Source organism: Aotus nancymaae, unplaced genomic scaffold, assembly GCF_030222135.1.
Source record: "Aotus nancymaae isolate 86718 unplaced genomic scaffold, 86718_ANA_hifiasm-v0.15.2.pri h1tg000007l, whole genome shotgun sequence".
Classification (NCBI taxonomy): Eukaryota; Metazoa; Chordata; class Mammalia; order Primates; family Aotidae; genus Aotus; species Aotus nancymaae.
In genome coordinates this window covers 8,410,395-8,425,292 of record NW_026988418.1, presented here as the reverse complement: position 1 = coordinate 8,425,292, position 14,898 = coordinate 8,410,395, and the positions used below count along the sequence as shown (strand labels likewise).

The 14,898-nt window shown below is 43.1% G+C and overlaps 1 protein-coding gene and 1 pseudogene across 3 annotated transcripts in view; one reads left to right on the top strand and one right to left on the bottom strand.

Annotated features, from left to right (window-relative positions):
- EIF2B3 (eukaryotic translation initiation factor 2B subunit gamma) overlaps positions 1 to 14,898 on the top strand; it is a 142,461-nt gene that overhangs the window by 92,457 nt on the left and 35,106 nt on the right. For all 3 annotated transcript variants that reach the window (XR_010341173.1, XM_012434492.3, XM_012434493.3), the window contains one exon: positions 14,024 to 14,151. Coding sequence is in view for 2 of the 3 variants with exons in the window: in XM_012434492.3 (XP_012289915.1) it covers positions 14,024 to 14,151 (128 nt within the window). In the remaining variant the exon portion in view is untranslated. The remainder of the gene's footprint in view (positions 1 to 14,023; positions 14,152 to 14,898) is intronic.
- LOC105704986 (large ribosomal subunit protein eL6-like) lies at positions 3,194 to 4,057 on the bottom strand (annotated as a pseudogene).

Here is a 14,898-nt window from a genome sequence, read left to right as displayed (position 1 = left end):
AGAGAAATAAGGATAGGACCCACAAAGTAAAGTCAAGAGTTGGGGATAGGCTGCCATGGCAAGGTCAGAATCAGGGTGATAATTAAAGCCACATACAAAATGAAGTTATGTTAGCTGGGTGTGATGGTGTACACCTATAGCCTTACCTACTCAGGAGGCTGGGGCAGGAGGACCACTTGAGCCCATGAGGATGAGGTACAGTGAACTATATATGATGGCACCACTGCACTTCAGCCTGGTAGATAGAATGAGAACCTGTCTCTAAATAAAAATTAAAAATAGATGGGCTGGGCACAGTGGCTCGTGCCTCTAATCCCAGCACTTTGGGAGGCAAGCAATTCAAGACCAGACTGGCCAACATGGTGAAACCCTGTCTCTTCTAAAAAATACAAAAATTAGCTGGGCATGACGGCTTGTGCCAGTAATCCCAGCTACTTGAGAGGCTGAGGTAGGAGAATCCCTTGAACTAGGACCCGGGAGGTGGAGGTTGCAGTGAGCCAAGATCATGCTGCTGCATTCCAGCCTGGGATACACAGACTCCATCTCAAAAAGAAAAAAAAAAAAAAATGAAAGTGTGGAATAGCTAGAAAGCCTCTAGTAAGCACAAGACGGCAGAGTGAAGCTAAGAAGCAGAGATGTGGGACCAGATAGTGCTGTGAGAGGTAGACAGTAATAGTCTTGGTTTCTTACTGTTCAGTAGTTTAGGCATCCATTGATTTGGCTGTACTTGGTTTCCTTACATGTCCTTAGATATCCTAGAGATTGTGTGGTGTGTCCTTTACTTCAATAACAACAAAATTGGCTGGGCATGGTAGCTCACACCTGTAATCCCAGCAGTTTGGGAGGCTGAGGTGGGCAGATCACCTAAGGTCAGGAGTCCAAGACCAGCCTGGTCAACATGGTGAAACCCCATCTCTACTAAAAATACAAAACGTAACCAGGCATGGTGGTGGGCGCCTGTAATCCCAGCTACTCAGGAGGCTGAGACAGGAGAATCGCTTGAACCCAGGAGGCAGAGGTTGCAGTGAGCCGAGATCGCACCACTGCACTCCAGCCTGGGCAACAAAAAGCGAAACTCCGTCTCAAAAAATAATAATAATAATAAGCTAAGAATATGTATCTTACACACCTTCTCAACAGGGCTGTTATTTGGTGGCTGCATATTGATATCTGAAGATGCAGGTGCTGCCAAGATTAAACTTAATTTTTTTATTTTTTTTAAGACAGGGTTTCACCATGTTGGTCAGGCTGGTCTTGAACTCTCCACCTCGGGTGATCCGCCCACCTTGGCCTCCCAAGTGCTTGGATTACAGGCGTGAGCCACCACGCCCAGCCAGTTGCATTCATTTTTATCTCTCGGACTTCTAGAAATCATCAACTGCTGGGGAAGGGACAAAGTTCTAGCAGCACAGCACATTGTATTGACTTTTAAAGAGTCCCCAGTTGAGCTAGCCTTTGCTATCTGAGGGCATCATGGGTCAGAGTATGGTAGGAAAGATAACATTTTTACAGAGGACTTAAAGACCGGAATAATATATATAATTAAAGCACTCCCACAAAGAAGCATCATCATGGAGCCAGAAAATCTAAAACCAGAGAGAAAAATATGTTTGGTTTGATAAAGATTTAAAAATAATTTCCCTGTAAGTATAATGGTTAATTGATGTCTTTTCCATCTATATTTGTTCTCTGGCAAATTCCTAAATATTTATTAATACATCCCTAGATGTTACTCCTGTAGGAAGTATTCTCTCAATTTTTTCCCCTTTTACTACCAACTTAGATTGGATATCCTTACTGTGCTACCATAATAATAGTCGTGTTTATCTCTATCAGGCATAATTAACCATTCCCTCTTCTGATCTTGTATAATCTTTAACTATTACATGTGTCCCATTAAATTGTATTTATATGTCTGTCTTTTCCATCTTTTTGAACTCCTTGAGGACAGACTTCATCCTTGATTGATTTTGTGACACATTAATAGATGCTCAGTAAATATAAAAGCAACCAAACTGGCAAGTTCATATGAGGGCATGGATTTGCTTGTTTTGTTTCATTGTTATAGTCCTACTGTCCAGAAGAATGCCTGGCACATTTTGGGTGCTCAGTGAATAAACTGAACGAATAGAATGTTGATTGGCCAGGTGAGGTGGCTCACACCTGTAATCCCAGCACTTTGGGAGGCTGAGGTGGGTGAATCACTTGGGCTCAGGAGTTTGAGACCAGCCTGGACAACAAAGTGAGACCCCCATCTCTGCAGAAAATAGAAAAATTAGGTGTGGTGGCATGTGCCTATAGTTCAGCTACTCTGGAAGCTGTGAGGTAGGAGGATCACTTGAGCCTAGGAGAGAGTTTGAGGCTGTGGTCTCACCACTGCACTTCAGCCTGGGCGTCAGACCAAAACCTTGTCTCAAAAAAAAAAAAAAAATTTATTGAATTGATCTCTCCAGGTAATAGGAGTAAGATCTCAACATATTTTTCTTTCTCAAGCCCTATGCACAGCATTGATATTTTATTCTTATGGAAGCTGTCAGTATTTTGCCAAGAAGGAAAAAGGCATATCACAGAATACTGTATACCAAATACCTAGCTTTTAAATCAGCACTCCTTAAGATAATTTTCTGTTTACTTACCAGCTTATATCTACTTTCTTTGAAGGGAGGGGAAAAAAAAACCTGAGGACAAAGCATAGGGTTAACTCAGCAATTGGCTTTTCTTCCCAATTATAACTCCACTGAGAGAAAAAGTACAAAAACCCAAGCTTTTAGTCCTTTGCTTGGCTGACTTGAGTTCCACGCCCTATAAAAGTAGGTTTTCTGTTCTGCCTCCTTCCTAATTCTTTGAAAAACTGAGTTGAAATGAGACATGTAAGGGATTTTAAGTTTCTTCTGCTTTGCTTTCAAAGACAGAAAAACCAGAATGCAAAAGTAGCCAAACATTTTCTTTTGCCATAGACATCATTTTTAGGCTTCTGGAAGCTTGTGGCCACAAGGAGGGCCTGATCTCAGATCAAGGCAAAATAATAAAAGTGTCAGGTTTAACCAGAACTGATTTTTCAAGTGTTGTATTTTTAATGCTAGTAATATTAGTAATAGAGAAACATATTTAGAATTCATTACATTTCCAAATTAGGAAAGCTTTACCTTTTTTTTTTAAGGTAATCGGTTATTTAATTAGATTATTAGGATATTTAAAACACCAATTTGTGAGGATAAATTCCATTTGTCAAGGCAAACACAGATCGAAGGTAGCTCTGGAGCTGAGGAATAGCTTGATTTTTGGTAAAATTTGTGAGTCCACAGCTTTCTGATCAATCTTGCGCTGCTCTGTAATCTCGTATTTCTCTTTTTCTGTGTCGAAGATCTCACCTTCCTGGTGTCTGGGCTTCCGCAACTGCTGCTTCTTAAAGTAAGCATCAGTAAGATGTTTTGGGATTTTTACATTGCTGATATCAATTTTGGTTGAGATGACAATGACAAATTTCTGGTGCGTTCTTCGCAGAGGAACTCGATTGAGGACCAGAGGTCCAGTCACAAGTAACAAGCCACTAGCCAGGTGCTTCAGGAAAACCACCCTCTTGCCCCTGTGGCATCCAGTGAGGATGATCAGAATGGTCCCGGGGGTAATGCTGGCTCTCAGTTTTCTCATGTGCTGACTAAAGGTTTTTTTTGCCGTGGCTCAACACCTTTTGAGGCACATCTTCAGTAGGATAATACCTAGGCATTTTGCGAAGTTTAACCACCCGAGTACCGCTGTTTTTGTCACCACTGGCTGGTTTTGTAACAGTTGCAAGAACCTTCTCCTTTTTCTTTTCAACCTTGGATTTAGCCGCTGAGTACTTCCTCTTGTACATGGCCTTTCTGGAATACATGGCAGATCGGGAATACCTGCCAATTCCTCTGACAAGAACAGGATTGCGGCTGCAATGAGGCTTCCCCTTCTTGGACTTTTTAGCCTTGAGGTTACCCTTTTTCACTTTGCTACCAGCATCAGCCTTCTTGGCTTCAGGTTTCTTCTCTTTAGTACCCGGCTTCTCAACGTTTTCACCCGCCATCTTGCAAGATGGGGAAAACTACCTTTTTTTTTTTAAGAGACAAGGTCTTGCTCTTTCACCAGGCTGGAGTGGAGTGCGGTAGTGTGATAATAGCTCACTGCAGCCTCCAGCTCCTGGGCTTAAGTGATCCTCCCTCCTCAGTCCCAGGTAGCTGGGGCTACAGGCAGTTACCACTGGCTGATTTCCTTATTTTTTGCAGAGACAGGATCTAAATATGTTGCCCAGGCTGGTCTCAAACTTCTGGGCTCAAGAGATCCTGCCGCCTAGGCCTCCCAAAGAGCTGGGATTACAGGTGTGAGCTACCATGCCCAGCCAAGAAAGCTCTACTTTCAGTATCCAAAAATCTGTGTGTTTATAGGTAAAGAGACAGCAAGCAGAGAATTCTAAATCCTGTAGAAAGTGCTTTGGTTGAAGTAAGCACAAGATGCTAGTTAATATGGTATAGTGGAAAGAGCCATGGACTTGAGGATAGATGTGGAATGACTTTCAGTTCTATCAATTATAAAAGTTGTATTAACCTTGGGCAAGGTTAACCTCTCTAAGCCTTGATTTCCTTCTTTATAAAATAGGGGCCAGGTACAGTGGCTCACGCCTGTAATACCAGCATTTTGGGAGGCTGAAGTGGGAGGATGGGCTGAACCCAGGAGTTCCAGACCAGCCTAGGCAACGTAGCAAGATGCCATTGCTACAAAAATTACAAAAAATAAAGTAAGAATAGTAACACCTATCGTAAGGATTGCTGTAAGAACTTGAAATGATCTGTATTATTTTCCTAGCATAGTACCTCACACATGATACAGATTCAAAAAAACAATGCATATAACCATCTTTACTGTGAGAGCATAGACGCCTACAAATGTTATGAAAGGCTTTCAAGCAGAGATCATATTTAGAGAAGGGTGTTATGACTTGATAAATTTTCACAAAGCAAACATACCTTCTAAGTAGTATATTCAGGTTAAGAAATAGAACATTGCCAGCATTCCAGAAACTCCCCTCATTCTATCCTCCTACCCCACCACATACACAAAAGTAATCACTATCCTGAGCATTAAATAAGTGTGAGGAGCGACCTGATCCAAGCAGAGAAAAAAAGAAAAAAAAAAAGGAATAAATAAGTAAGTGTAAGGATATGGGATCTGATTTGTACTTTAGAAAAATAACTGTGTCTACAAAATAGAGGGTGGATTGAAGGAAGAAGAGACATGATCAGATTGTACTTTAGAAGTATTCTGAGGGCCGGGCAAGGTGGCTCACACCTGTAATCCCAGCACTTTGGGAGGCCGAGGTGGGCGGATCACGAGGTCAGGAGATCGAGACCATCCTGGCCAACATGGTGAAACCCTGTCTTTACTAAAAATACAGAAAAATTAGCTAGGCATGGTGGTATACACTTGTAGTCCTGTCTACTCAGGAGGCTGAGGCAGAAGAATTGCTTGAACCCAGGAGGCAGAGATTACAGTGAGCCGAGATCACACCACTGCACTACAGCCTGGGTGACAGTATGAGACTCTGTCTCAAAAAAAAAAAAAAAAAGAAGTATTCTGTCAACTGGGTGTGGTGTCTCATGCCTGTATTCCCAGCACTTTGGGAGGCTGAGAGGGGAGGATTACTTGGAGGTAGGCAGGAGGATCACTTGAACTCAGGAGTTCAAGACCAGCCTGGGCAACATAGGGAAACCCCATCTCTACAAAAAATTTAAAAATAAAAAAAATTAGCATGGTGGCACATGCCTGTAGTCCCAGCTACTTAGGTGGCTGAGGCGGAAGGATCACTTGAGCCCGGGAGGTCAAATCTGCAGTGAGCCATGATTACTCCACTGCACTCCAGCCTGGGTGACAGAATGAGACTGTCTAAAAAAAAAAAAAAGTCTCTTTTTTGTCTGTCTACAATATGAAGGGTAGATTTTGTGAATAAGACTAGAGGGACAGAGACCAATTAAAAGCAGGTATAGGAATCCAGGCAAATGATGACAGTAGTATGAACCAGGTAGTGGCAGTAAAGATGAAGAGAAGTTGAAAGTTTTGATAGAGATTTAGGGGATAGAATCAGCAGTGCTTGGTAATTGATTATATGTGAGGGGTGGAAGAAGGAGAAGTCAGGCTGTTTTGTGAAAGGGCTATTTATCACAAAGCAGCCCCTAGATGCAGAAGGAGTTGAGAAACCAAAGAGGAAGGCAGACAAATCTAGTTTGTCAGTTTTGGGTGATTTATTAGGGCAACTTATGGACAGAATTGTGGTCTTAGGTGGCTGTGAGACAGGCAGATCTCTTGTCACTGCAACCCCCCAGACCCAGGACTTATATCTTGGAAAAAACATGTGCTCTGAAAGGAATTTTCAAAGTCAAAGCAGTTTATGACCTTAAGGCATTTAGCAAACCTAATATCTGACCTGCCTAATTTAGACCAAACATCTTTATTTTACCAATAATCTTTAACATTTTTTATTTTCCAAAGATTACTAAAGTTATGTGAACTAAAAGGCATTACAGTTTTTATTTTTCTTTCAGAATATTTTATTTAAGCATTTATTTTTCTTTATGCCAATTAGAGCTCTTTTACATAAACATCACACATATAACATATATGTAACTATACAGACAGACAGAAGAAGATCCAGTAGTTGTAAGATTTTTCATTTGCCAGTTTCTTATTTGGATTACTGGCCTCAAGGTAGAGCCCTTCAAGAAACAGGGCTAGGAAAACATGCAGTTTCTAGGGCCTAATAAGCAGGCACAGCTAGAAGACAAAAACAGACCCCCAAAATGAAGGGTCCCATTTTTTTTTTTGAGACGGAGTTTCACTCTTGTTACCCAGGCTGGAGTGCAATGGCGCGATCTTGGCTCACCGCAACCTCCACCTACTGGGTTCAGGCAATTCTCCTGCCTCAGCCTCCTGAGTAGCTGGGATTACAGGCACGCTCCACCGTGCCCAGCTAATTTTTTTGTATTTTTAGTAGAGACGGGGTTTCACCATGTTGACCAGGATGGTCTCGATCTCTTGACCTCGTGATCCGCCCACCTCGGCCTCCCAAGGGTCCCATTGTTATACCAGATCCTGGATCTCCAACAGAGAGAATTAGCCCATTTCCCATGGGAGTCTTATCTCTCGGTGGGGAGTGGAGACATTTCCACAACTTCTAGGTACCCAAGAGCATGGTTCTCTGATGTAAATGTGCAAAGAGCCAGGTATTCCCTGATAACTGCCATTAGCCATTGTTAAAAGTATATTTAGCCTTAAATTTTCAGAGGAATCTATCCACCACCCATTCCTGGGGTTTCATGAGGAAAATGGAGTTTTTTTCCAAAACAGGGTCTGTGACACCTCCTCTGTGTTTTGCAAGGAGTCCCAGGCTGTTAAAGTTTGAATATCAGAAATTCAGAAAGACTCCAGGGATGCCTCATGGTCAGAGGCATTTGACAATTTATAGACAAAAAAAGGAAATGACATATAGAAATCAGAATTGAGGTACAGAAACAACTGGATTGGTCACAGCTTGGCATTTGCCTTATTTGAACACAGTTTGAACACTCAGCAGTGTATGAGTGGTTGAAGTATGGCTGCTGGGATTGACCAAGTCTCAGCTATTTGTACAGACACATACTCCTAAGTTAGGTTTTCATTCTTGTCTGCCTATTAAGTTAGGATGCAGTTTGTCCACAAGGACTCAAATAAAGAAATACAAAGTCCTTCTCAGGCCATATTTAGTTTGCTTTAACACTCATAATTCTACTACTGTGAGATAACTATTGTGAACATTTTAGTGTATTTCTTTCCATTGTTTTATTTTCATATACATAGCGAGAATATATGCTTGAAATCACAGTTTAAAAATAATTGGGGCTGGGCGCAATGGCTCACGCCTGTAATCCCAATGCTTTGGGAGACACGAGGTCAAGAGTTTGAGACCAACCTGGGCAACATGGTGAAACCCCATCTGTACTAAAAATACAAAAAAAATAGCCAGGCATGGTGGCATGTGGCTATAATCCCAGCTACTCTGGAGGCTGAGGCAGGAGAATGGCTAGAATACTGGAGGTGGAGATTGCGGTGAGCCAAGACTGCGCCATTGCACTCCAGCCTGGGCAACAGAGCAAGACTCTGTCTCAAAAACAAAATATAATAATAATAATCTGCTTTTTTCATTGAGCATTATAAGCATTTTCTTCTTTCATCAAAATATTATTTACACAGTTTTGCCTATATGACATTCTGTTATAGAGGTATATTGATCTTTCATTGTTGAATATTTTATTGTTCTCCATTTTTATAAATAACATTAGGGGAATACCTTTTTTTCAAAGATTCTTATTTATAATCTGATTATTTCATCTATTAAGCAACTATTTCCTGAGTAATGTATTTTCCTTAGGATAGATTTATAGAAATGGAATTACAAGGTGAAATTATATGATTATCTTCAAGTCTTTTGCTAGAATATTGCCAATTATTTTTCAGAGATTTTATCAGTTTATACTCTGACTCCCATTATGTGACAGTAACTGTTCTCAAAGCACTCTTATCAGTAATGAAAATTGTTTCAGGCCAGGCATCGTGGCTCACATAATCCTAGCACTTTGGGAGGCCGAGGAGGGCAGATCATGAGGTCAGGAGTTGGAGACCAGCCTGGTCAACATAGTGAAACCCCATCTCTACTAAAAATACAAAAATTAGCCGGGCATGTTGGCACATGCCTGTAGTCCCAGCTACTTGGGAGGCTGAGGCAGGAGAATCACTTGAACCTGGGAGGTGGAGGTTGTGGTGAGCCAGATTGCGCCACTGCACTCCAGCCCTAGCAACAGAGTGGTCTCAAAAAAAAAAAAGAAAAAGAAAATTGTTTTAAATCAGTTAATTTAGTTGGAGGAGAAATAGCATCTTATTTTAATTTTTTATTTCTTTGAAAATATTTTATATGTTGTTGGAACATTTGTATCTGTTTCTTTATTAAGAATATTCTTTGCTCTATTCGTAGCAATTATTTTAATTTGATGGGATTGTTTGTTTACAGTTAGTAGTAAAGTCTATTGTTCTCCTTTGTGATTGCTTGAGAAGAGCTTCTGATTTCATGAGATAAGACAGGTGTTTCTAGGAAGGCTGTGTATAAGAAGGAAAGGAGAGTGCCGGGCGCGGTGGCTCACGCTTGTAATCCCAGCACTTTGGGAGGCCGAGGCGGGTGGATCACGAGGTCAAGAGATTGAAACCATCTTGGTCAACCTGGTGAAACCCCGTATCTACTAATACAAAAAATTAGCTGGGCATGGTGGCGCATGCCTGTAATCCCAGCTACTCAGGAGGCTGAGGCAGGAGAATTGCCTGAACCCAGGAGGCGGAGGTTGCGGTGAGCCGAGATCGCGCCATTGCACTCCAGCCTGGGTAACAAGAGCGAAACTCCGTCTCAAAAAAAAAAAAAAAAAAAAAAAGAGGGAAAGGAGAAAGTAAGGTTGACTGGGCACTGCATCTAGCTCATAGCGTTTAGGCCCAGGATGTTCACAATGGTTCACTGTAGCTTTGTATCACTTCTTGGCACAGCTCTGAGCTGCCTTCACTTTAACTAGGAAGCGGGAAGAGTAATTGTTTCCTTCATTATTCTTCTAAGCCAACTGCATTATGAGGATTGACCTAATGCTTAGCTCCAGCAGAGGTGGGTGGGACCTGGCAGAGCTGTTTCATAGCCTCTCTTCAAATCACTGATCCTCTTGAATGGCTCTGCCTGATGGGGCTATGTGCCAAGGCTTGTCTGCTTGCCTCTTGCAGTGACAGTTCTGTTTGGTCCATAATGTAAATATCATTGCCCTGAAAATCCTCCAGCTGTCCATGCTTTGTCACTTCTTCAAAGGGAACTGACTTGTTTTTCAATGGAGGAGAAACATTTGCTGCCCACACTCGTTTGAAGCGTTAAAAGGGGAGAAAAAGAGCTAAGAGTAAGTGTTGTTTCATTCTTTGTATTCACATGGAAATTTTTCAATCTCCATCAAAGGATCACATTGAAACTCACATTGAAATTCAATACAAGAGCTCACAGCTTAACACAGAATTTTTCAAATATGTTTGACTTGATCCTTAAAAAAATTACAAAAACCAAGCCGGGCGCGGTGGCTCAAGCCTGTAATCCCAGCACTTTGGGAGGCCGAGGCGGGTGGATCACGAGGTCAAGAGATCGAGACCATCCTGGTCAACATGGTGAAACCCCGTCTCTACTAATACAAAAAATTAGCTGGGCATGGTGGTGCGTGCCTGTAATCCCAGCTACTCAGGAGGCTGAGGCAGGAGAATTGCCTGAACCCAGGAGGCGGAGGTTGCGGTGAGCCGAGATCGCGCCATTGCACTCCAGCCTGGGTAACGAGCGAAACTCTGTCTCAAAAAAAAAAAAAAAAAAAAAAAAAAAAATTACAAAAACCATGAACTGTGTAGCTCCGGGGTTCGTAATTTTCCTTACCCTCCTCAGTCTCTGCCTCTATCTTGCTTTCCTACCTACACTCCATCTGTGTGGTCCTGTGTTAGCATGCAGAACTTCTTTAAATGGGGGCTGGGGAGGTAGTGGGAAGTATGCAGCAATTCAGGTTTATTGAGCTGCCAATACTTTAACCCCTCTCTCAGGCCTGATTATCTCATCTCTTAGAATATTGTAACTGGTCTCCCTTCCTTCAGTTTCCTTATTCCAGGCTTTCTTCCACACTGCTACCAGAATTACCTTACTAACAGATAAAACTGATCATGTCACTTTCTTGCTTAAAAACTACCACTGAGCCGGGCGCGGTGGCTCACGCCTATAATCCCAGCACTTTGGGAGGCCGAGGCAGGTGGATCATGAGGTCAAGAGATCGAGACCATCCTGGTCAACATGGTGAAACCCCGTCTCTACTAAAAATACAAAAAATCAGCTGGGCACGGTGGCACGTGCCTGCAATCCCAGCTACTCAGAAGGCTGAGACAGGACAATTGCCTGAACCCAGGAGGCGGAGGTTGCAGTGAGCCGAGATCGCGCCATTGCACTCCAGCCTGGGTAACAAGAGCAAAAAAAAAAAAAAACTCCGTCTCAAAAAAAAAAAAAAAAAAAATACCACTGTTGGCGACTTGCAGTGGCTCACACCTGTAATCCCAGCACTTTGGGAGGCTGAGGTAGGAGGACTGCTTGAGTCCAGGAGTTCAAGACCAGCCTGGGCAAAATAGTGAGACTTTGTCTCTACAAATAATAAAAAAATTAGCTAGGCATGATGGCATGTGCCTGTGGTCCCAGCTACTTGGGAAGCCAAGGCAGAAAGATCACTTGAGCCCAGGCAGTCAAGACTGCAGTGAGTTGTGATTGCACCACTATACTCCAACCTGGGCAGCAGAGCAAGACCCCATCTAAAAAGAAAAAATTACCACTGGCTTCTCAGTCCAGACTTTCTAGACTGCCACTGTAACTCCTCAGTGGGTTAATCTTACCTGCTGCTGAGATAGACAATTTATCAAGATGGGAGAATTGCAATAAAGAGCTTAATACACATAGAGGCAGCTAAATGGGAAACCAAAATTTTATTATTACTCAAATCAGCCTCCCCCAAAATTATGAGGCTAGGGTTTTTCAAGGATAGTTTGGTGGGCAAAGGTCTAGGGAATAGGTGCTGCTGATTGGTTGGGGATGCAATCATAGGGGTGTGGAAAACAGTCCTCTGCTGAGTCCAGTTCTGGGTGGGGGCCCCAGAGGAGTCACTGGTCCCAGTGGAATCATCCAGTCATCAGAAATGCAAAACTCAGAAAAGACATCTTAAAAAGCCAATCTTAGGTTCTACAGTAGTGATGGTATTTACAGGAATAACTAGGGAAGTTGCAAATCTTGTGACCTCTGGAACAATGACTGGTAATATGAGAACTCAGACCCCTCTTGTAATCCTAAACTTGTACCTTTTTAATTAGTTTTATGAAGGCATTTTCATTTTGAGAAGGACTATTATCATTTAAACTGTAAACCATAATAAATTTCTGGCCAGGCAGGGTGGCTCACATCTGTAATTCTAGCACTTTGGGAAGCCACAGTGGGCAGATACCTGAGGTCAGGAGTTCAAGATAGCAAGACACTATCTCTACTAAAAATACAAAAATTAGCCAGGCATGGTGGCAGGCGCCTGTAATCCCAGCTACTTGGGTGGCTGAGGCAGGAGAATCGCTTGAACTGAGAGGTGGAGGTTGCAGTAAGCCAAGATCGCACCACCATACTCCAGCCTGGGTGACAGAGCAAGACACTGTCTCAAAAAAAAAAAAAAAAAAGCCAGGGCCGGGCACAGTGGCCCATGCCTGTAATCCCAGCATTTTGGGAGGCCAAGGGCAAATCACCTAAGGTGAGGAGTTCAAGACCGTCCTGGCCAATATGGTGAAACTCTGTCTCTACTAAAAATACAAAGATTAGCCAGGCATGGTGGTGCATGCCTGTAATCCCAGCTACTTGGGAGGCTGAGGCAGGAGAATTGCCTGAACCCGGTAGGCAAAGGTTGCAGTGAGTTGAGATTGTGCCACTGCACTCCAGCCTGGGCAACAGAGTGAAACTCCACTGGGAAAAAAAAAAAAAAAAAAACAGCTGGGCATGGTGGCTCACACCTGTAATCTCAGCACTTTGGGAGGCCGAGATGGGCAGATCACTTGAGGTCAGGAGTTCGAGACCAGCCTGACCAACATAGAGAAACCCCATCTCTACTAAAAATACAAAAAAATAGCTGATGTGGTGGCGCATGCCTGTAATCCCAGCTACTTGGGAGGCTGAGGTAGGAGAATCACTTTAACCTGGGAGGCAGAGGTTGCAGTGAGCCGAGATCACACCATTACACTCCAACCTGGGCAACAAGAGAAAAACTCCGTCTCAAAAACAAAACAAAAAAGCTGGGCACAGTGGCTCATGTCTGTGATCCCAGTGCTTCAGGAGGCTGAAGCAAGCGGATCACTTGAGGCCAGGAGTTTGAGACCAGCCTGGCCAACATGGCAAAACCCCATCTCGACCAAAAAAAATACCTAGGCCTTGTGGCATGCACCTGTAGTCCCAGCTACTTGGGAGGCTGGGGCACAAGAGGCAGAGGTTGAACCCAGGAGGCAGAGGTTGCAGTGAGCCTAGAAAAAATAAAATTTCTCCCGACGTTAGCTCAACCTATACCGAGGAATGACCAAGGGCAGTTTGAAGGTTACAGCAAGATGGAGTTGATTAGGTCAGATCTCTTTCACTGTCATAATTTTCTCACTGTTATTGCAAATTTTCTCACCGTTATTCCTGTTTCACCACAAATAGCTTTCATGGCGGGGCGTGGTGGCTCACGCCTGTAATCCAAGCACTTTGGAGGCCAAGGTGGGTGGATCACCTGAGGTTGGGAGTTCAAGACCAGCCTGACCAACATGGTGAAACCCCATCTTTGTAAAAAAAGAAGTTAAAATTTTTTATTAAAAAAAAAAAAAGCTTTCATGATCTGGCCCCCTTGCCTACCTGATTAGCTTCAACTCCTTCTACATTTCCTCTTAAACTCTTACAGGCTACTGTCCATTGGATCATGAATTCCTTAAAGTCAGAAACAATATATTTCCAAGGCCTAGCACAGCAACTGGCATATATGCAGTAAATGCTATATAAATTAATTAGTGATGTAAAATTCTATAAGGTCACAGTGTGAGAGAACACTGAAAAACATGTGCTAGTCTCTCACCTCTCTGCTTTCCATTGCTAAGTATAAATAAAAACATGAATAAAAAAATATACAGTGTACTAAAGATCGAGTCCCTTCTTCCCCGGTACAGATTCCAGGTCACTCAGACCCAACGTCCTGTCTCAGTACCCACCAGGAAGCACTCTGCTTCTCCAAACTGCCAAGTCCATGCCACATTTGATCTCTGACAGTCTCAAGGTGCTATGACGGGAAAGGATTTGGCTTTTCCTTGTATGCACAGAGCTTTTGATCCCGGTAGGTTCCAGACAGATTTCTCATATTTGGCCATTCTTTCTTCCTAGGTCAATCACTTCTATCCGGAGTGAACTGATTCCGTATCTAGTGAGAAAACAGTTTTCCTCAGCTTCCTCACAACAGGGCCAAGAAGAAAAAGAGGAGGATCTAAAGAAAAAGGAGCTGAAGTCCTTAGGTCAGTGCTTGGGTTGGTTCAGGAAGAGGTGCAAAGTAGCAGCACCTTTGGAAAGAGTGGTTGGGCAGCTTAGCCCAGCCCAAGATGCCTGTCTCAAGGCAGCAGACTGTTGTCTAGTTTGCAAGGCAAGACAGGTGTGCCGACCCACTCCCTGAGCCCTGGGTAAGCTTGCTCAGGTAGATCCTGTCACTGTGCTCTCAGTGACAGGCTAATCATGCCTCCAGCCCCATTCTCTGATTCATAGCTCTGGTTTAGCTGTGTTCCTCACTAGACCATTTTGCCTTTAAACTCCACCTGCTACTTATTCCCCTGTTCTCTAGGCTCTGGGCAGCCCTGTTCCTGATTAAACTCAGCCTCTTTTATCAAGGGAAGGAAGGTGAAGGAATGTACAATTGCAGTCCAGCCACAGGCCAACCAGCTGTCTCCATTCCAGGATCTGAAGATGAGATCTATCTTGTTTGCTGTCATATCCCTAATCCTTGGCCTAGGTGTGGGCTCATAGTAGATGTTCTGAAAAAGTATTTGTCAGATGAATAAACTGACAGTGCAGCATGATGATTAGAACTGTCTGATATAGAACGGGGCATCAGACACTTCTGGATTTGAAATCTGACTCTGCCTCTTACTAGCATTGTGATTTGAGGCAGGTTACTCAGTCCTCTGAGCCCCACTTTTTTTTTTTATCAGAAAGTAAAAGATCTCAAAGGGTTGTTGGGAGAGCTGAAAAACTAGAGCCCTGGTACTCCA